The 24,050-nt window shown below is 33.2% G+C and overlaps 1 protein-coding gene and 1 pseudogene across 1 annotated transcript; both read left to right on the top strand.

Annotated features, from left to right (window-relative positions):
- The first annotated feature begins 1,086 nt into the window (after positions 1-1,086).
- Positions 1,087-6,975, top strand: LOC107013343 (annotated as a pseudogene).
- Positions 6,976-16,260: 9,285 nt separating this feature from the next.
- Positions 16,261-21,321, top strand: LOC107013342. The gene is made up of 7 exons (XM_015213274.1): positions 16,261-16,345; positions 16,622-16,857; positions 17,410-17,511; positions 18,608-18,704; positions 19,621-19,709; positions 20,901-20,958; positions 21,155-21,321. The coding sequence occupies exons 1-7, from the start codon at positions 16,261-16,263 to the stop codon at positions 21,319-21,321; spliced, it is 834 nt and encodes a 277-aa protein (XP_015068760.1).
- The last annotated feature ends 2,729 nt before the right edge of the window (positions 21,322-24,050 follow it).

The raw sequence follows: 24,050 nt of genomic DNA, 5'->3' as shown, positions 1-24,050 counted from the left end.
TCACCTTCACAACCAAGTTCTTGTGGCTATTGCTCCAACACTGCCTTTCCCCCACTGCTGCTGATAACATAGTCACTTGGGATCGTGCAGTGCTGATGGCGGACATGGTTGCGGGGTTTGAGGTGAACTTCGCATGGCTATTGCAGGCGGTGATACATGAGAGGGTCTTTAAGTCCACTACTACTTACCCATTCTTGTGCGTGATCTTTGACTTGTGCAAGTCTTCAGGAGTGCCCATGTGGCACATTGATGTGATCAATACCCCGCCCGTCAAAGTGGATATTGGCCTAATCCGGATGAGGCCAATGAGTTGGCTCCCCAAAGAGGGCCCCGTCCAGAGGTGCAGGCGCTTGGTGAGAACCTAGCGGCCATGGTAGAGCAAGCCCAAGCGTCTAATATGGGTACACATGAGCATTACCAACAGTACCCTAGTTGAGTCTATCCCGGGTGATAGCACCGCTCGGAGCTCCTCCCAATCGAGTCCTTCTGATACACTGGATCCACTTGCTAGGGTCCAAAAATAAGTGGCCAAAATGGCCACACTTCTGCATCACATCCAACCTTAGATGCAGAGGTCCATTGCTGAGAAGGACGAGCAGATAGAGAGGAAGATGGCCAAGCATATTGAGCGGCTGATCATGGAGGTCCGCATCTGGTTGGATGCATTTGAGTTGCGGGTTCTCGCCCGCCCGGCTCCTACAGTGGATTTGACGACTCTCCAGGCTGTTGTGGAGATTCATAGAGCAGACTTGGATATCATAGTGGAGACTTGGGTGCCAGAGTCTGAAGCCCCTTCTGCAGAGCCTGTTGAGGACACGGTGTTGGCTGCCCTGTTCTCCACCGCTGCTATGCCACAAAATCCCCCACGAGATTGTGCCAAGAGTCACCGAGTTAGATATGAGGAGGACTCTCGGGCATGAAAGATGGAGCACAATGAGTTGGAAGCTGCGAGGAGAGCCTCACTGATTGATTAGGAGGCCCGCCAGTTGTGGGTTCTAGAAGTCGCTGCTGGGGCATTTAGATCCAGAGTTGTTTAGTATGTGACGAGAAATACTGATGGTGCTATTATTTTTGAGGACACCACTAATGGTGTCCGTACTACAGAAGGAGCAGGTTTCAGGAAACTGGACCCGTCAGCATGTTGATCGTCGGCGCTTTGCGCCTCAGGTTGGCTTCACCTATTACCCTATTTTATATACTTTTATGCATTGGGGATAATAACATGCCTTTTAGTTGGTGTGAGGTAAATGGGAAGTTAGTGCTAGGGTGAAGTCTGAGTAGCCCAACTCACGATCCTCTCTTGGGGTTTTCTTGCCTGTGTTCTTTTTCCCCAAGAGACTGGTTATTTTATTGTTGAACCGGCATGTTGGTATCTTTTTACATAGTATAAAATTGATATATGAAGTATGATGTCTAAACAAATGATATCATAATTTAAAGAAAATAATGCATGACTAGGCATAGTAACTGATTAATATGTTGCTCTAAGCATGACATAGAGATACACCATGGCATGACCCTAAATCTAAAGCTCGAACTAGGTGTCTTATAATCTAGTTGAATAATGAGATATCAAGTGAGTGTGGAGAAAATATTAATAGTCCACCATTGGTACTGATCTAGAGCTTGCCTGGTTAGTCCAGCTAAAAGTAAGTTGTGATAGACAATTAGGAAAGGATCATAGGCCCTTGTTCAATATAGGCAATCTTTGTCCTAGATAAAAGAAAACCGAATGAAATTAATCCCTTCTTGATCAAAATTATTTCAGCTTAAGATAGACCTTTCTTTTTCAACCCAACTGATCTTTTCTGGGAACAATGTGTTGGCCCTGTTCCGTCTTTGGACATGTGCACCTCAGCTTATGCCAAAAGCATAAGTTGAGGGTGGCTAATGAAGAAACCAACCTTTTCGTGGCCCGGACCCAACTTTGGGTATTGTGTACCTTGACTCATGGCAAAACCATGAGTTGAGGGTTGCTAGTTGAGGAATGCTTTGGAAAGTAGGGTTGAAAGAATAAAGAAAGAGAAAGAACAGAAGAAAAGTGACTGAAGAAAAGTTTAAAGCAAAGTGAAAGTTTTAAAAAAATTCACTTATACAAAAGGAGAAAGAAAGGAGAATAGCAAGGTGAATGAATACAAGAAAATTAAGAAATAAGACGGAATAAAATGATGAAAAGGTAGGACGCTTAGCCATTATGTAAAAGAAGGAAATAAGTCACTAAAATACATCCTAATGTACATTACCGGACCCTGAGCCTAATTTATAGGCTAAGGAAGTCCTATCGTGATCCTAAGAGTCTATTATGGTGAACTTGAAGCAGTGAAAATAAGGGCAAGCCTATGACAATAAGTATAAATAAGGTGTGAAGTTGTTCTGGGAGCGAGTGTTGAAAAATAATCCTTATACTCAAAATGAAATCATTGTGTGAAAAATGAGGATGTCGTTTTGAAGTGAGGACACTAGTTGCAATACCGGAAAATTGCTACCTTAGTGAGGGATCAAAGAGGATAGGTGTCTATGTGTGGTGAGTATGTGTCTTGGTCTGATCCGCATAAGCGATCCTAATAGTGATAGCATTCATAGACATAATGAAAATAATCGGGATTGATAGCCAGATGATTGCGAAATCTAAAATAAGGATACACTTGTAAAAAGATTTTGTGGTGAGTCATAGTGCGTAGCTTGAGGACAAATAACGAATTTAAGTTGAGGGTGTTGATGTACCGTGGTTTCACGGTACTTTCAATGCTTTTTCCATAACTTTATTGTGTGCCTAAGAACATTTCGTATTAGTTTTAATTTATTTTTCTTTTTTTTTTGTAGGAAATCTGTCCAGGATAAAAATGTGATGAATTGTGCTGAAATTGCAGAAGTGACGACCTACAGAGCCATCGATGGTCCGTCGACCCCTCGATGGTGCATAGGTTGCCACAGTCGTATGAAGGAAATGCTTCTTAAGGATGATCGGGGAAGTTTGACTTAGTGTGGGGCTACAAAGGCTCTCGACGGACCGTCACCTCCACGACGGACCGTCATACACATCCGTCATCGTTAACAGAACGTAGCTCTAGTACCCGATTTTAAAAGATTCTAAGTGTGGAGAAATGGAAGCCATCAACTGACCATCATGCTCACAACAAATCTTCATCCTTGTCTGTTGATGGTAACAATGAGTGGAACGATGGGGGGCATCGATGGTCCATCTTGGCCTCGACGGTCCGTCGGTCATGTCTTTGACTCAAGAGCGTCTTTTTGGCAACTTTTCCGTAAATAGATTTCGTTTTTATGTTAGGACTTATTTATTAAAAATACATGTAAAAACCTCGTCTTTAAGGTTGGACTCTTGGGTATTTTGCAGTTTTATTGTTTTAGTAATTGAACTTGTGATTTTGGGGATATTATTCTATTTTTCGGAAATCGTTTCTTGAAAGAGTATTGATGTTCAAGTAATTTTCTGGATTTTCTTCAATCTCATCAAAGTAAGTACATGAATTCTTATCAAACTAATATGAATTGTATGATTATTAACATGGATAACTAAATCCATAGCCAGGGTTGTGGGAACTATGGGTAATTAACAAGGTAAAAACTAGCTAAAAGAATAATCCTAGAATAATGTCTTGCTTGCATTTATAATTCTTTAATTTAGAAGTCTTTTAATCGAGTGCATGCGTTAGAACTTGCCTTGTTGCTACTTGCCGAACCAAGGAGGTATATAACGAGAAAAGAATTATGACACACATGCCCTGGACTACCTAGTGAAATAATAAATACAAACGAAGAAGTAACAGAAAAAGAAATAATTATAGGAGGAATACCATTAAAAATACAATTTAAAATATACCAAGGAAACTATAATATTATGTTAGGAATAAAATGGCTAGAAAAAGTTAAACCATATAATATAGAAAATGAACAATTAACAATAACCTGTCAGAACAAAAAGATAATAATAAAAAGGACAAGATGAATAATGAAAATATATATACTTGCAAAAATTATCATAGAAGGATATCACAACAGATATTATAATCCTATGATAGATACAGGAGCAGAAGCGAGCATATGTAAATACAATTGTCTACCAGAAGATAAATGGGAAAAATTAAAAACACCCATGGTAGTAACAGGATTTAATAATGAAGGAAGTATGATAAAATACAAAGCAAAAAATATAAAAATACAAATATGGGATAAAATACTAACAATAGAAGAAATCTATAATTTTGAATTCACAACAAAAGATATGCTATTAGGAATGCCATTTTTAGAGAAGTTTTACCCACATATATTAACAAAAACACATTGGTGGTTTACTACACCTTGTGGAAACAAAATAGGAGCAAAAAGGGTAAAAAATAAACAAAGAAAAGCTATGGAATGGATAAAAGGCAGTGAAAAAATAAACCAAGAAATGAAAAATATAGATAAAGAACAAGAAACACAACTAGAAATTATCATATTTACAATAGATAAGATTAAAATAATTAATGAACAACTAAAACAATTATACAATGAAGACCCATTATTAGGATGGGAAAAACATAAAACAAAGGTAAAAATTGAACTAATAGATGAAAATAGTATAATAACACAGAAACCATTAAAATATAACTTTGATGATCTGCAAGAATTTAAAATACATATAAATGAATTATTAGAAAAGAATTATATACAAGAAAGTAATAGTAAGCACACAAGCCCAACATTTATAGTTATAAAACATAGTGAACAAGAAAGAGGTAAAAGTAGAATGGTTATAGATTACAGAAATCGAAATGCCAAAACTAAAACATATAACTACCCAATACCAAATAAAATACTTAAAATAAGACAAATACAAGGATATAACTATTTTAGTAAATTTGACTGTAAATCATGATTTTACCATTTAATGCTAGAAGAAGAATCTAAACAACTAACAGCATTTACAGTACCACAGGGATTTTATGAATGGAATGTTTTACCATTTGGATATAAAAATGCACCAGGTAGATATCAACATTTTATGGATAACTATTTTAACCAGTTAGAAAATTGTATTGTATACATAGATGATATATTATTATATTCTAAAACACAAGAAGAACATATAAGATTATTAGAAAAATTTATACACATAATAAAAAATTCAGGTATTAGCTTAAGCAAAAGTAAAGAAGAAATAACGAAACCACAGATAGAATTTTTATGAATACAAATAGATAAAAATGGAATAAAAATGCCAACTCATATGGTACAAAAGATAATCACCCTTGATGAAAATATAGATACAAAAAAGAAATTACAATCGTTTTTAGGATTAGTAAATCAAGTAAGAGAATATATACCAAAATTAGCAGAACATTTAAAACCACTATATAAGAAACTTAAAAAAGCTGTTGAATATTGCTTTGATAATAAAGATAAAGAACATATAAAAAATATTAAAAATTATGCAAAAGATTACCAAAACTATATTTTCCTGATGAAAGTAAGACATTCATATATATAGTTGAAACAGACTCAAGTGATCATAGTTATGGAGGAGTACTAAAATATAAATATAACAGAGAAAAGATAGAACACCATTGCAGGTACTACTCAGGATCATATACTGAAGCACAGGCAAAATGGGAGATAAATAGAAAGGAACTATTTGCATTATATAAATGTTTACTAGCATTCGAACCATATATTGTTTACAATAAATTTATTGTAAGGACAGATAACACACAGGTAAAATGGTGGATAACCAAAAAGATAGATGATTCAGTTACAACAAAGGAAATAAGGAGATTAATATTAAATATATTAAATTTTACATTTACAATTGAAATTATCAAAACTGATGAAAATCTTATTGCAGACTACCTCTCAAGAGAAAGATATGATGAAAGACTTATTGGCAATGATGACAAATCTATGCAAGGAAGTAGAAAAGATAGAAAAAGAAGTTTTAAGTCTGAAAGATAATAGTCAGCAGCATGACTCTAAACATGCGGAGCTACGTCGTCAGGAAGACGGAAAACAGCCAGAACTAGAAGGAGACGATGGGAAACTCCGAAAAACCCATAACAATGTTTGTTTAGAAACAGCTGCAAGTACAAGCAAAAGAGTTAGTGAAAAACCAAAAAATACAAATTTGAACCAGCTATTTGTAAAACCATTTACACAAAAACCACAAATGCAAATACCAGTAGAACCACAAACATCTACCTATGCAGTGAGCTTACAAAATGACAAAAAAAGATATATTTAAACCTAAACCCAAGATCCACACAAACAAAAAATCCAGAAGAAAACTACATAACCCAGAAGCTACAAGGATACAATACACTTATTGCACAACCTAAAACCAACCCGAACCTAGTAAAAACATGTTACAATTACGGACTATTAAATACAGTATATACATACACTGGAGAAGAAATAGTTGGAATACCAGAACTACATAGAGCATTCTTGACATACAAAAGAATTACTAAAGGAAATCTATTCTATATAAAATGCTATACAGCACCAGCAGAGATACTATACGAGGAGATAAAATCACCAATACAAGTTGTGAAAATATGATTAACCAGAAATATGATTATACCAGAAGAAATAGAGAAACAAAATGAGATACCAAAAGTAGAAATACCTAACTTTTATGCAAATAAAAGGATAATTGGTATAGCTACGATTATACAAGAACTAGCAAATAATTATTTAAATGGCAATGCCATTTGGAGCTATTATGCAAGAGATCAAGTAATGATTTATGCAAACTCCAAAGAGCTAAGGAAATCACATATGGATGAAGTCCAGAGATGGATTTTATCGTTACTAAAGCCACAAGAACAGCCAACTACCAGAGCCTTGAAAAAGGAATTTATATCAGAAGAGCTACTAGTAAGATACTGCAAGCTTATCAGCAACAAATACCCAGATCATAAATGCTCCAAGTGCATTGGAGAAGATAATGTGATACCAACAGTTGATTTGGGATAAGAACAAGCTACAGAAGATTCAAGATAAAGATATATATATATATATATATATATATATATATGTAAAAGTAAAGTATTTTGTTTTTGTGTAGGCTGAATATCAGCCATATGTCTGTCTTTTAATTTTTGTAGTCTTTTAATTTTTGTCGTATTGCGTCGGCTGAAAAGCCAATTATGTAAATAGTCGTAAAGTAAATAGTAAGTGTGTCGGCCAATAGGCCAATAATGTAAAAAGTCATAAAGTAATTAGTATGTCGGCCAATAATAAAGAAAGGCCACTAAGTTTTTGTTTTCTTGCGTCAGCCATTTGGCTAAAAGGTATAATCTTTGTGTATAAATAGAGGAGCTCTCCTCATAAATCAAAACAGACCTTCATAAAAAACATTTTCTCTTCAATACTTTCTCTCTCTCATCGCTTCCAAACCAAAATTGGTATCAGAGCTAGCTAATCAAATAATAAAAATGGAAAATTCTGGAGCTACAAATCTACAAAATCAGGTATACACTCTTAAATTTATGAGTAGCTAAACAAATTTATTCCTGAAAATCTCTTGTTAATTATAATTGTTTATCATTACTTAATAATGTTATAATAAACATCTTTAGAAGGTTTGCTGCAGAAATATTCTATGAATAAGTATGCCCAGACTATGCCATCCTAAGGTTGAAACCGGTAGGCAAGAAGGCCGTTTAGGGGAGTAAACAAAGTTGAGGCGCTGTTAGGGGAACTAATCAAAGAAGAAAGCTGTAGTAGTGACTAGAAGAGATGATTATTAAACCATTATTACTTCATAATAGATAAGTATAATTCATTAAGAGATTGGAAGGAATAAAACTTTTAGCAAAAATGAATAAGATGACTACCTATTTAATTGATGATAATGATGAATATAAGATATTACTACTTCATATACTAAAGAATCTTAATACTGACATAAAAAGAGAAATTTATGATAAATTGGTAACATATGAAATAATAGAGATAACAACTCAAGGATGGACTCAGTTAACCATACAAAGTATACAAGATGAACTTTATTATGATATGTCTGATTTATATGATGATTTAGATATTGGAGACTAATAAAAATGCCTGAAAATTGGATAAGACGAAGTATAACATATAGAAGAAAGTTAGTTAAAAACCCAGAAAAACTTAGTAAGCTTTTCAAAATTTTGTATAGAAAGATATAATGAATAAAAGTAAAGAAACTAAAATCAAAAGAACCAAGATAGACAAAAAAGTAAGAAAGATATGGAAAAAATTAAAATCCTTATATATAGAATATGAGCTATCACAACTAACTAAAACAAGTAATGATAAGAAAAATCATTTAATAAAAATAATGTCAAAAACAGAATATAAATATATATGTTATTTGAAAAAACAGCATGAACAAATAAATTTATAAGCAACAATTAATAGAAAAGATAGATGAGAAAAGACAAGAATTACAACATAAAAAAGAAAGAATAATAGAAAATATATTTGCAAAAGTATGTAATAAATCAATATTTATACAAAGAAAAAACATATTTATACTAGAAATAGAAATAGATCACCTTGAATATAAACTACAACATGATATAATTCATAAATTATAATGAATAAAGAAGAATTTGCAGTAGATGAAAAAACATATGAAAACCAAGACGGAATGGTAATAAAGATAATATTTTCTAATTTAGGAAGAAGATATAAGAAAATAGGAAATAATTTATATCTAATGATAGAAAAAGAAACAACAAAACTAGAAGACAGTTTAACAGCTATGGTAAGAATAACAAAAGAAAATGAAGAAATAGACAGATCAAACGAAATAGAAAAAATAAAAATACAGGCAAAACAAGAAGTACAATACGTAGAAGAAATAAAAAATACAAGAATAGAAGAACTAGAAAAAGAATTAGCAAGATTAAGATTATTATATGAAGAAAAACAAAAAGCAAAACAGATAGAAAAAGAAAAAGACCTAGAAAAAGAATTGACAAGTAAAATAAACGAAATGGAACAAAAATTAAATGAAGATCTAGAAATAAATGAAATAAATGAAATAGATGAAAATGAAAATGACCAAAAATAAGAAATAAGTGACATAAGTGAAACATATACAGAACTGCTAGAACAAACAAGTAAACTAAAAAGATTAGAAATAAACACAGGAGATACAAATAGACCCAGTACATCAGGAGTTAAACCAGATAATAGTCCCAGAAATAGTCCTAGAAACAGTCCTAGAGCTAATCCAAGACAGACACCACCAACTTATTACACAGAAAGTTATCAACAATCAGATAGAGCTAATGCAATATGGAATAGTAGATTATATAAAAATTGGATACCAAAACCAACAAGTGAACAATATAATTTCTTAGATCTAGATTGCGTAACAGATGTAAATAAAGCAATATTATTATGGACAGGAAATATATCTAAACAATTGATAGACAATAAAATAAATACAACAGAAACACCAAGATATATAGAAAGAACATTTGTAGGAACAGTTAAATTATGGATGGAAAATCTACACCCAGAAAGTTTAGAAGTACTTAGGAATGATAAGAAAATGGATGGATCTCCATCAGCAACAACTATAGAAATATTAGATAAATACGAATCAGCGATAAGAAGTGAATTTGAAGGTGTGACCATAGATATAAGACAACAAAACAAAGAAAAAATAATAAACAGACAATTAATGACAAAATTAGTTATATGTAAAATGTGTTATATAGAAGAATATACTTGTGCATTTAAAGAATATTATTACAAAGCAAAATATAATCTTAATGAAGCAAAAGAAGTAAGAACACAGTATTTTACAAAATTACCAGAACCATTTAGTACAAAAATAATTAAAGATTGGGAAATGAAGGACTTACAGATACTTTAGGATCTAAAATACAATTCTTATCCCAATGGTTCACACAATTATGTGAAACCCAAAAGAAAAAATTAAAAATGGAAAAAGTATTAAGTAAAAATTTATCATGTTGCAAAAATAAGATGGCACCACAATTCGGATGCACATATAAAAAACAGAAACCCAAAAGATATAAAAATAATACAAAAAATAGAACTAAGTATAAATATAAACAACCAAGAAGATATTATATAAAAAATTATAAAACAAAAAGGCCATATAGACCAAAAAGAAAAATATCCCAATGTACATGTTACAATTGTGGAAAAATAGGACACATAGCTAAAAATTGTAAATTACCAAAAAACCCAAAAAGAAAACAAATTGCAGAACTAATTATAGAAGATGAAAAATATATGCAAATAGAATATATAGATTATGAATTAAGTTAAAATGATAGCATATATGAAGTATCAGATATAGAAAATGAAATATCAGATAAAGAAAATGAAGAAGAAAATACTGATATAGAAATAGACGAATAAATATAATGTCTGAAAACGAAATAAAAATAATAACTGAAGAAAATCATGAAAATGAAGAATTATCAGAACAAAAAATAATATTTGATAATACAATATTTGAACAAATAAAAGGAAAAGAATTAGACTTAAGTGTTGAAAAAATACTTGAAATACCTACATTAAAAAGTTGGTTTAAAAGACAAAAAGAAGAATATTATGTAGTTAATCAAAAAGAACATGTTATTGACTGTAAATATACAAGTGGAAAAGCATATATACCCATAATAAGTAAACGAGTAATAAATAAAGAAATACAAAGTATAAAGAATAAAGCAGCTATTAAATATGTACATCTAGGAGCAACAGAGATATTAATAAAAGCATGTTTTAGAGAAGGAATAGATACAACCATTGAAATATACTTAGCAGATGACAGAATAATACATCCTATAGAAAAAAGCGTAATAAGTGCAGTTAAAGGAAATTTAATATACCAAAAATTTAAATTCATAATAAGTGCTAATTATACAGTAGCATTAACAGATACAAACATAGATAAATCACTAGTATTATATTGGAAAATATCAGGAATAAAACTAGCACCAGGAAGCAAGATATTCACAGCAAGATGTAAAAATTTATACATCTTAACAACAAAACATAAAATAATGGCAAAAAATAAAATAGATAAAATAAAAATAGAAAATCCATTTGAAAGAATCATTACTGTAATAGATAATAATGATTATAGTTACAAAGAAATTGATAATGAAGAAGATTTAGAAATAGTAAAAGAAAGATTAAGCACCTCAAGTGTACCAAATACAATAACAAGAGCTACCTCATCAAGAATGAGTACATCTAAGAGAAAATATGAAATACCACAAGAATTATTAGAAGAAATAACACCAAATCACTATTTTATAACAGGAATAATGGATCAAAGAAAATATAAAATCTTAATAAATACAGGACAAGAAGAAAGTCATATAACAAGAGAACTTATCAACGTAGATTTAATATACACTATCTAATAGGCTAATTTCGATTGGTGCGAAGTAACGACTAAGCCATACATCGATTATGATGCTTAATATGAGGTAAAGGTAATAGTAAAGCATACAAACGTAGCCGGACCAATGTGCGGAGTGAAATTCCCTAGTTGCCGGACTAAGGAATTAGGGATACATAACTTACCACTTTGCATGCAAGATATTAGGAAAGGATTGTTAAAGCTAGAATTACCGCGTTATGAACCTATGGGAACACTTAGGCCCTAGTTACTTTCATTACTTGATAAAAATCAAATCTTTGAACTTATCACTTGTTTACTTAGATATAGCTAATTACATTCGTTTCTTAAAACCCTATTATTGTTACTTGTTTTCGGAAAGAACTTGACTAAATAGAGGTAATAGTAGGTTATAGTTAAGTCTAAATCATTTTCCTCGTGCGATCGACCCCAACCTCATAATTGGGTTCTTTACTTGATACAACTTCTTATACTTCTTGTCGAGAAGTAAATTTGAGCGTATCACCGATTTGAAGAAGCTTGGAACTATTTCTCTAAGTCTTGGTAGGTCCTCATATTCGGGATGCTATCATTTATTTTTCCGCTTATGAAGACTTTAGTATATGTTAGGATTATCTATTTCCATCATGTTTTCTTTAAAGTCTTTTGTATTAGGACTATATGTCATATTGACAATTTATTGGCTAAGCCCAGATTTGAACTCTTAGATGGTTTTATATATATATATATATATATATATATATACATATATATATATATATATATATATGAAACAACTCCTTAGAATATCGTATGGCTTATGAATGTGAAGTATGAAGTCTAAGTATATTTCAATAATATGGTAAAAGTTTTATTTTTTTCGCTAAATTTAACTATATGATTGTGATGAACGCTAAGAAGAGGCTTGTCTGCGACCTCTAAGCGGTTAACGACTCCGGTCTTCCGGGGTGTATTCTCCTGGTGTGAAAAACTTGGTATTAGAGCATGAGGTTAAATATCCTTAGGATCAATGTCTAACTAAACCACGTTACCTAGTGCGTTGTTCATGGTTGTGAAGCGCGTCACAATTATAGATGAGAGGCTATGTGATGGTTAGGAAATTTCTCTTTTTTTGATACTCCTACGTCGTGCCGTTAGAGCTTTGACACTATGTGTCTTTTAACATATGATAGCGAAGGGTTTTTTTAGCATATGGTTAGAGTTAAGGACCAAGAATGTGAAACTCCTATTGAGTCAGTTCCTATAGTGTTCTTTCTATATTATACATCCGGGCGCCACAAAAATGTATCATGACCTTAGAGAGGTTTATTGGTGGGATAGTTTTAAGAGGGACATAGCAGTGTTTGTTGATAAGTGTCAAAACTATAAACAAGTAAAAGCTAAGCATTTAAAACCAGGTGATGACAACGTCAAGAGGTTGAGAAACAAGGAAGTTTGCCTCTGTAAAAGTTTTATGGAGGAACCATCTTGTTATGGGTGCAACATGGGAGGCTAAAGCCGACATGATGTCCCGCTACTCTCATCTTTTTACTCCTTGAGTTTATGCATTCCTCTTAGTAAAGAAATTAATGAGTAATCATGAAATTGACTTGTTTTCTAAATAGATGTGTATGTTTTGGTAAAAGATAGAACCAACTAGAGTTTCAAGGGGATGTTTTCATACTCTATTCTTGCACTTATGTGAAACTTGTATGCATATGTTTTCGTAAGATTGTTGCTATTTTTCTGTTTTCTTGAGAAGATTGATAGCATGGTAACTATTTGATGCATTTTTAGCTTATGATAAGGTTGAGAAGGAAGTTCCTCACTATGTGTCATGAATATGTAGCTCTTATATGATTGTGCATCATGAATTGAGTGTTAAGTGTAGTGATATGTTATGTGCTGGTGGTGCTGCTAGTATTTTGTATTTATCCAACCCTCCAAAAAGATTTGATTGTCATTTGGGGACGAATGTTCCTAAGGGGGGGGGGAATGGAACACTCCGGAAGATCCATGTATTATTCATGAATATATACTTGTCTGGTGAAGAGTATATTAGGTTTTAAGAATATGTATTAGGGTACATAGGCATCCCAATGCTCAATGTTAGAGAATATTGGGCATGTTAGAGAATATTGGCTTAATGATGTTTGCCAATTTCTATGTATTAACAAGTAACTTAAAATACACCTTGATGTCCAAATGCTCCAATCCAAGCTTGTTTAGAAATTTTACCTGCAATGAAGACCGAAAGCTAAAATGCTTAATTCCTTAACTAACAAATTAGGTATGAGGCATCCAAGTGTCAATCCTAGGTACGATAGCACATCATTATTTAAAATGATCATGTATATTAATAAGTGCCCAAGGACAAAGTGATGATCCTTGGGACAACAAGAAGTGCGCAGCAACACATGTGCTACCGGCCACGAGACCAAGCGGCCAAGCCCAACCGAATTCGGTTAGGGGGCAGGGGCGCATTGGGTCAAGACACATGGGGCGTAGCTTCCTAACCAATCCTAGGCTCTAACTGACTTAACAACTAGTTAACTAACCTAGGACTAACTAAAATAAAGTACTAGTGTGCCTGAAATCCTAAGACCTAACCGGGTGACACTAGCCGAGTAACTAACTAAAGAAACATCCTAGTACCTAACCTAGGATGGTCCAAAGGGGTTGGTTATGGTCCTAGTGACTTAGGGTTACTTTAGTAATTATCCTAGGTCACTTAATTACTTAAATTTGAAACTTAATTATTCAATTTAAATTCATGGTCAAAGCCGAGACCTTTAGCAAATTTTAAGAATTTGGCGAAATCAAATGCTCTCGTATTTTTAGTTAATTTACGAGGGGTGTTTTTGGTAATTTAACTTATTGAAACACCCAATTAAGTGGAGGGTCTTATGGGATGATTATACATTGATATTGGGTAAGTTTTAGACCACTTTTACACGTCCCAAATCAGATCAAAGGAAAATTCTCTCAATCCCTCAAGAATACTCTCTTTTAAAAACTCTAGTGAAGTACAAGAAAAGCTTAAGGAAGAAGATGAAGGCTTCGAAGTTTCCAATCAGATTTTTGTGGATTGTTAATCTATATGGTATGGGTTTTTCACTCTTGGGATTCCTTTCCCCAAGAGGTTCTCTCAAGATAAGTTTTTAATAACTTCAAATACTAGGGTTTTTACTTTACAAAATGGATTTTCTTCCTAACCCTAGATTTATGATTTTAACAAAAAATAAACATTTTCTAAGGTTAATTTCACACGAATTGTTGGGTATTTGATTGATAATGTTTGAATGTCATGTGGCACATGTTCACGTTGACGTTCACGTAACATTCATGTTGATGTTCCCATTGATGTTTATATTGACGTTCATGTAGACATTCATGTTATTGTTTACGTAGACATTTACATTGACGTTCACATAGAAGTTCACGTGGACATTCACATTGATGTTTAATATCACGTGCACTTTTACGTTCACATTAACATTTACCTTGATGATAACGTACACGTTTTCTTTGACGTTGACGTACATGTTGACGTTCATGTTGATGTTAACATTGAGGTTTACATTGATGCTGATGTTGACGTTGACATTCATATTGACATTGACCTTCACTTTGACATTTAAGATGACATTTACTTTTGACGTTCATGTTGATGTTGACATAGATGTTGATTTTGACGTTGACATTGGCATTGATGTTGATGTTCACATTCATGTGAACATTGATGTTGACATTGACATGCTTTTTTACATTGACATTCACGTTCACGTTAACGTTAACGTTCATAATGATGTTGACATTGACATTCACGTTGTTGTTGATATTGACATTCATTATAATGTTGACGTTGACATTCACGTTAACGTTTACATTCACGTTAACGTTCGCATTGACATTCACGTTGACGTTGACATTAAAGTTGACATTCACATAGACGTTTACATTGTGGTTCACGCTAATGTTTACTTTGACGTTGATTTTAACGTTCACCTTGAGGATCACACTGACGTTAACATTAACATTCACGTTAACGTTCATGTTCACGTTTACATAAACATTCATGTTTACATTGATGTTCACATTGACATTCATGTTTATGTTCATGGTTACGTTCACGTTTACATTAACGTTGATGATCACATTTGCGTTTACCAGCATGTTGAGGTTTATGTTGATGTTAATGTTCATGTTGACGCTGGCGTTTAAGTTGACTTTTATGTTGATGTTGACATTTACATTTATGTTGATATGTACGTTGATTGACGTTTACGTCTATGTTGACGTTCACATTGACGTTCATATTGATGTTCACGTGAACGATGAAGTTCACAATGACATTGATGTTTACATTGGTGTTTACATTGACGTTTACATTGACGTTCAGGTTGACGTTCATGTCGATGTTCACATTGATGTTTACATTGTAATTCACGTTTACATTGATGTTCGTGATGATGTTTACGTTGACGTTCACATTAACGTTGACGTTTATGTTCATGCTGACATTTACGTTTACGTTTTTGATGATATTGACATTAACGTTCACTTTGACATTCATTTTTACATTGACATTGATGTTGACATTGACGTTGATGATTACATTAACGTTAATGTTCACGTTCACATTGAAATCAACGTTAACTTTCATGTTGATGTTCACGTTGATGTTTATATTGACGTTCACGTTGACATTCATGTTGACGTTCACGTAGACGTTCATATTGACAATAACAGTAATGTTCACGTAGATGTTGATGTTTATGTTCAAGTGCACGTTGACGTTCACATTGATGTTGACGTTGATTTTGACGTTTGCATTTCCATTCACATGGACGTTCACATTCACGTTCACGTTCCCGTGAACGATGACGTTGAGATTCAGGTTCATGTTCACAATTGACGTCTATGTTGATGTTGACATTGACGTTGACGTTGATATTGACTTTTACGGCAAAGTTCAAGCTAACATTTACATTGATGTTCACGTTGATTATTGACATTAATTTTGATTTTAACGTTGACATTGATGTTGATGTTGATGTTTACCTTGATGTGGATGTTGATATTGACGTTAACGTTGATGTGCACATTGAAATTGACGTTTATGTTGACCGATTGACTTTGACGTGCAATTTTTCATTGACATTCATGTTCACGTTCACATTAACATTCACAATGATGTTGTCATTGACATTGACGTTCACTTTGGCGTTTACATTCACGTAGATGTTGACAATAGTATTGAAGTTGATGTTCACTTTGACATTGATATTGACGTTGACGTTGACATTCACACTAATGTTTATGTTGAGGTTCACGCTAATGTTTATATTTATGTTGACGTTCAGGTTTACGGTGACCTAGACATTGACGTTCACATTGACGTTGATGTTGAAGCTGACGTTCATACTGACGTTGACGTTTACATTAATGTTCAACTTGACATTCACATTGACGTTCACGTTTACGTTGACGTTGACGTCGACTTTCACATTTACGTTGACGTTCATGTTGACATTGATATTCACATTGACCTTTATATTTATGTTGATGTATTCGTTTATGTTTATGTTGACGTTGACGATCACATTTGTTTTTACCAGCATGTTGAGGTTTATATTGACATTGATGTTCATAATGACGTTGATGTTCATGTTGACATTGACGTTCATGCTGACATTTATGTTTTTGCTGACGCTGATATTGATATTAACATTCACGTTGACGTTCAAGGTCACGCTGACGTTAATGATGACGTTGACATTCTAGTAAATGTTTACGTTGATGTTGATATTTGTATTGTCGTTGCCATTTACGTTTACATTGATGTTGATGTTTCTATTGACATTGACATTCACCTTGACATTTATGTTGACGTTGACATTGATGTTCACTTTCACATTTATGTCGACATTGACGTTCACATTCACGTTAACGTTAACGTTTATGTTGACATTCACATTGACATTGATGTTGACGGTGTTGTTCAAGTTGCCTTTAACGTTCATGTTCAGTGTGATGTTTACGTCGATGTTGACGCTGAAGTTTACATTCACGTTCTCGCTGATGTATACATGTACATTGACATTCATGTTCACGTTGACATTGACATTGATGTTCATATTAACATTGACATTAACATTACGTTCACACTAACATTGACGTGTACATTGATGTTGAATTAAACATTCACATTGTCGTACATATTTACGTTCATGTTCACGTTCACATTGACTTTTACATTCATGTTCACGTTAACATTCACATTGACGTAAAAATTTAGTTCATGTTCACGTTCATATTGAGTTTGACTTTCATGTTCACGTAAATGTTCACATTGACGTTCACGTTCATATTGATGTTTAAATTGACATTGACGTTGAAATTGACATTAATGTTCATGTTGACGTTAACATTTACATTGACCTTCAAGGTCACTTTCACATTGACGTTGATGTTCACATTGACGTTCATCTTTACATTGACTTTGACGATCCCGTTCATATTTACGACCACGTTGACATTTACTTTTACATTGACGTTCAAGTTAACATTCACACACGTTGACAATCACGTTGACTTTGACTCTAATGTTGAGGTTGACTTTTACGTTGATGTTGGCGTACACGTTGACATTCACATTCACGTTGACATTGACGTAGACGTTGATGTTCATATTGACTGTCACATTTACATTAACGTTCACACAAACATGTTACAAGGATACAAGGAGAAAACTACAAGGATACAATACAGAAGANACGTTGACATTGACGTAGACGTTGATGTTCATATTGACTGTCACATTTACATTAACGTTCACATTGACGTTGATGTTGACGTTCACATTGACGCTGACGTTTACGTTTATGTTGATGTTCTCATTTTCTTATATGTTTTTTTTGACATTCACATTGATGTTGACTTTGACGTTGGTGTTCACACTAACATTTACATTTACTTTGATGTGATGTTGACGTTGATGTTAACATTCACATTTACATTTACATTAACGTTTACGTTGATATTCATGTTCACGTTGATGTTGATGTTCACGTTCACGTTGACATTCCCATTCATGTTATAATTGATGTTGATGTTTATTTTGACGTGGACGTTGATGCTAACTTTCATGTTTAAATTAACATTTTTGTTGATGTTAACATATACATTGACGTTCACACTGACGTTTAAGTTTATCTTGACGTTTAGATTTACGTTGACATAGACATTGAGGTTCACATTGATGTTGTCGTTAACGCTGATGTTCATAGTGACGTTGATGTTGATGTTGACGTTCACGTTGCTAGTCATATTTACATTGATGTTCACATTGATGTTCATGTTTACGTTGATATTTATGTTAACGTTAACATTGATGTTGATGGTCACATTTGCTTTTACCAACATGTTGAGGTTTATGTTTATATTGATGTTCACGTTAACGTTGATGTTTATGTTGATGATGATGTTATTGATTGACATTTACATGTACTTTGACGTTCACATTGACGTTCATGTTTATGTTTACATGAATGTTGACATTTACATTGAGGTTGATGTTCATATTAATGTTTACATTGACGTGCACGCCGATGTTCACATTGATGTTCACATTAACATTCATGTTTACATTAAAGTTCACGGTGATGTTTATGTTGACGTTCACATTAACATCTACATTTATGTTCTTGCTGATATTTACTTTTACGTTGATGTTGATGTTGACTTTAATGTTCACTTTGACGTTCAATTGACATTGACAATTATATAGACGTTGAAATTGATGTTCATATCTATGTTCACGTTGACATGTACATTCACGTTGACATTCACGTTCACATTGACGTTCATCTTTACGTTGACATTCACATTAACATTCATATTGACATTCCTGTGGATGTTTACATTGACTTTCACGTTAACATTCACATTGAAATTTATGTTAACGTTCATGTTGGTGTTCACATTGACGTTCATGTTTACATTCATGTTAACGTTCACATAGACATTCACATTGATGTTTATGCTCACGTGCATGTTGACGTTCACATTGACGTTTACTTGATGTTAATGTAGGCATTGACATTCACGTTGACGATGATTTAGACATAAATGATTACATTAACATTGACGTTTACATTGATGTTGATGTGATGTTGACGTTCACATTAACATTGACGTTGACATTGATTTTCACATGGACATTTTCGTTGACGTTTAAGATGACATTGACATTGAGGATCAAATTGACGTTGACATTGATGTTGATTTTGACGTTAATGTTGATGTTGCCATTGATATTGATGTGCTGGTTTGCATTGATGTTCATGCTGACATTCATGTTAACGTTCATAATGATGTTTACGTTGACATTCACATTGACGTTGACGTTGACAATGATGTTGACATTCACGTTGACATTTACATTCACATTGACATTTGCATTGACGTTCACGTTGATATTGACATTAACGTTGACGTTCACACACACGTATACATTAACGTTCACGCTAATGTTTACATTGATGTTGACGTTAAAGTTCACCTTGACATTCACATTAACGTTCACATTAAAGTTGACGTTTATGTTCATGTTCATATTTACGCTGATGTTCATGCTGACATTGATACTCACATTGACGTTTATATTTAAGTGGATATTTACATTCACGTTTACATTGACGTTGACGATCACATTTGTGTTTACCAGCATGTTGAGGTTTATGTTGATGTTAATGTTCACGTTGATGCCGACGTTTATGTTGATGTGTACGTTCATTGATGTTGACGTCTATGTTGATGTTCATATTGACGTTCATGTGAACAATGACGTTCACATTGACGTTGATGTTCACATTGACGTTTACATTAAGTTCACGTTGATGTTCAAGTCGATGATCATGTTGATGTTCACATTGACATTCAAGTTCACATTGACGTTCGCGATGACGTTTATGTTGACGTTCACATTAACGTTGACATTTATGTTCATGCTTACATTTATGTTTACATTGATGCTGACGTTGACATTAACATTCACTTTGAAATTCACGTTCACGTTGACATACACGTTGACATTAACGTTGGTGATTACGTTGACGTTGACATTGACTTTCACGTTGACATTGACATTAACTTTTTTGTTGATGTTCATGTTGATGTTTATATTGACGTTCATGTTGACATTCATGTTGATGTTCAAGTAGCCACTCACGTTGAAGTTCACATTAATGTTCACGTTCACGTTGCCATTTATGTTCGAGTGCACGTTGATGTTTACATTGACGTTGACATTGATTTTGATGTTCGCGTTTACATTCATATTGACATTCGAATTGACGTTGATTTTCACGATGACGATGACGTTGAGGTTCACGTTGACGTTCATGTTGACGTTCATATTGATGTTTATGTTGAAGTTCACATTGATGTTGACGTTCACATTGACATTGACGTTTACATTAACTTTAACGTTGATGTTTATGTTGACATTCAATCTGAGATTTACATTGATGTTCACGTTTATGTTGATATTCACGTTGATTTTGACGTTAACATTGGCATTGATGTTGATGTTGATGTTGACCTTGACATCGACATTGACCTTGACGTTTATGTTGATGTGGACGTTCACGTTGACGTTTATGTTGACCGGTTAATGTTTACATGCTCATTTACATTAACATTCATATTAACGTTCATAATGATGTTAACATTGACATTTACGTTCACTTTTGTACGTTTATATTCACGTAGACGTTGACATTTGCATTGCTGTTCATGTTGATGTTGACATTGACGTTTATGTTAACATTGATGTGCACACTGACGTTTACATTGACATTCATGCTGATGTGTACGTTTACATTGACGTTCAGGTTGACGTTGACATAGATATTGTTAACGTTAATGTTAATGCTTAAGATCACACTGACGTTGACGTTTATGTTAACGTTCACCTTGACATTCACATTGACATTCATGTTTACATTGACATTTACGTTGACTTTCATGTTTATGTTGACGTTCATGTTGAAATTAATATTAATATTGACCTTTATGTTTATGTTTATATATACGTTCATGCTTACTTTGACGTAGATGATCACATTTCTTTTACGAGCATGTTGAGGTTTATGTTGACATTGATGTTCACGTTGATGTTTACGTTCATGATGACATTGATGTTTTTGCTTACATTGACATTGATATTAATGTTCGACTTGACATTCACGTTGACGTTGATGTTGTCATTGATGTTGATGTTCCAATTGATGTTCACGTTGACATTAATGTTGATGTTGACATTGACATAGCCGTTGACATTGACGTTGACATTGCTATTAACGTTGACATTGACGTTGACATTGCTTTTAAGATTGGCAAAAAAACTTTTTATATTCAATATCATGCTCATATACATTAGTTATAGCCACATTACAACAATATTAGACCAAAGAATCAATTAGTCAAATTTCAAAAAATTTTACAGTGAGCATGTCACATCCGGGTTTAGACCGTAGATGAGACCGGCGTAGTTAACCTCTCAGAGGTCGTAGATAAGCCTCTTCGTAGATTTCATCACAATCATACAATTAAATGTAGTGGAAAAATTAAAACTTTTTAACTTACTGAAGTGTACTTAGAATTCATATAATTTATGCATAAGATTGATATAGTAATAGCTCAAACTAAACAACCAACTATTAATAGATTGAACAATTGAAATGATGAATTCGTAATAATAATAGTTGCCAAACCGACATAAATATAAAAGCTTGAACAAATATTTGAATAGAAACACTAGGGACAACATCCACTAGTTATGTCTAATCTACTAAAGCTAGAATATAAAGTGTAGGCATCCTCGAACTCAAGAGGACCTACCAATGTCTGGAGGTACTAATTAAAACAACTTCAAGCGAATCTTCAATCTTTTTCAAGGACCTGCGCATTTAAAAATAGTAATAGTATAAGCGTCATTACACACTTGTACTAAGTATGGGTGTCTGCACATAAACACACGAGCACTATGCACGATCAAGGAAACCTCTTCCTATAGCAACATGCCATTTTTGGAAACTGAAAAAGTCACTTTACATTCCTAATTCGTTATTTATGAATCATGCTATGAATATGACATATTTCCATGCTTTTAAATCACACAACTCATTTTCTACATGAACATAAGACCTTGGGATCATGAACATAATTTTAGAACAACTCGAGCAAAATTTTATATTTTTGCTTCCCCTTAGGCCGAAAGGTCTTCCCACCAGCCTTAGTTTATTTTTAGTCTTTTCTTCTTTTTGTTGTGTAGTTCAATGATATCCTTTGATCCTATGTTTTACTTACGAGTGCAATGATTCATTATAGTCTCATTCCTACAATGAATCAAGTAAGTAATCCAAAAGACTAAGGAAATGATTTGACTACCCTACTTACAAGTTATTCTTTCCGTTCTTGTTAAATTGGGCATGATGTCTTTATAATCCAATCTTTATTGGCTATGCCAATTATTTGATCATTTACATAATACAAAGATTATTGTCTATGCCCATAATTTGATCATTTGAATGATATAAAGATTATTGGCTATGCCCATTATTTGATCATTTGCATGATATAAAGATTATTGGCTATGTCTATTATTTGATAATTTTCATAATATAAAGACTACTGGCTATGCCAATTATTTTATCATTTTCATGATATAATGATTATGTGGCATTGATAAGCCATTATGTTTTTCTCCCTTTATTGGCATAAGTCAACAACTGTAACTTCATTCTTATCAAAAACTGGTAATTTGATTTACTTATGCTTTTGTTTACTTAGTTCACTTTGAACTTACATATGTTCTTCTTTGATTTCATGTTCACTTTGTACATACTTTTCTTTCTTTCTTTCTTTCTTTCATACATTCTTTATGAAATCTTTAGCATTAAACTAACATAAATCATGTGAGCTAACATGAAATCTAGTGTCTTCCCAACACTAAAAGGTGGTGGTGCACCGACTAAAGTGAAACTGAATACTAGCATTTAACCGACATAGATCATGTGAGTTAACATCAAAACCAGTGTCTTCCCCACACTGAAAAGAGGTGGTTCACCAACCAAAGTGAAACCGAATACTTCCTAGCTTTCTTAGGTGGATCCACTAGCTAGTAACCTGTGCTTGCAACGTAGTTCAAAGACTAGGAGATTTTTGAGACCCTTATCCACCTTGGTGGTTGTCTCATATCATGAGGCTTACGTGTGCTTTGACAATCTTATTGCTAGTCTATTGGTGCTTTGTTAAATTTATCATACTTTACAACTTTTAGAGTTGTCTCATACATTATGGAGGCTTGCTTCTAGTATGAGGTATGCTTACCTCAATGGATGACTTGTCATCCCTTTCTTTACTTGTTTAATGTGAACTTGAATCTTGCATTATCATTATGGTCTGAATGATACTTGTCTCACGATTTCCAACGCTCTCTTATGTGAGTATCTTTAACATAATTGTTTAGGTGCAAGTGAGACTTGTCTACTTCTTTTAACGCCCCATTCTAGGTAAATTTCATGACTCATAAGCTTTTATGTTATTTCATTGCTAATCTTATCTTGTTCAACATTATTAGGTAGTCTTTATGAATGTTGTAAGG

The sequence above is a fragment of the Solanum pennellii genome, chromosome 3 (genome assembly GCF_001406875.1).
Source record: "Solanum pennellii chromosome 3, SPENNV200".
NCBI lineage: Eukaryota > Viridiplantae > Streptophyta > Magnoliopsida > Solanales > Solanaceae > Solanum > Solanum pennellii.
The sequence above is the reverse complement of the archived record's forward strand: the minus strand, read 5'-3'. Positions and strand labels throughout refer to the sequence as shown.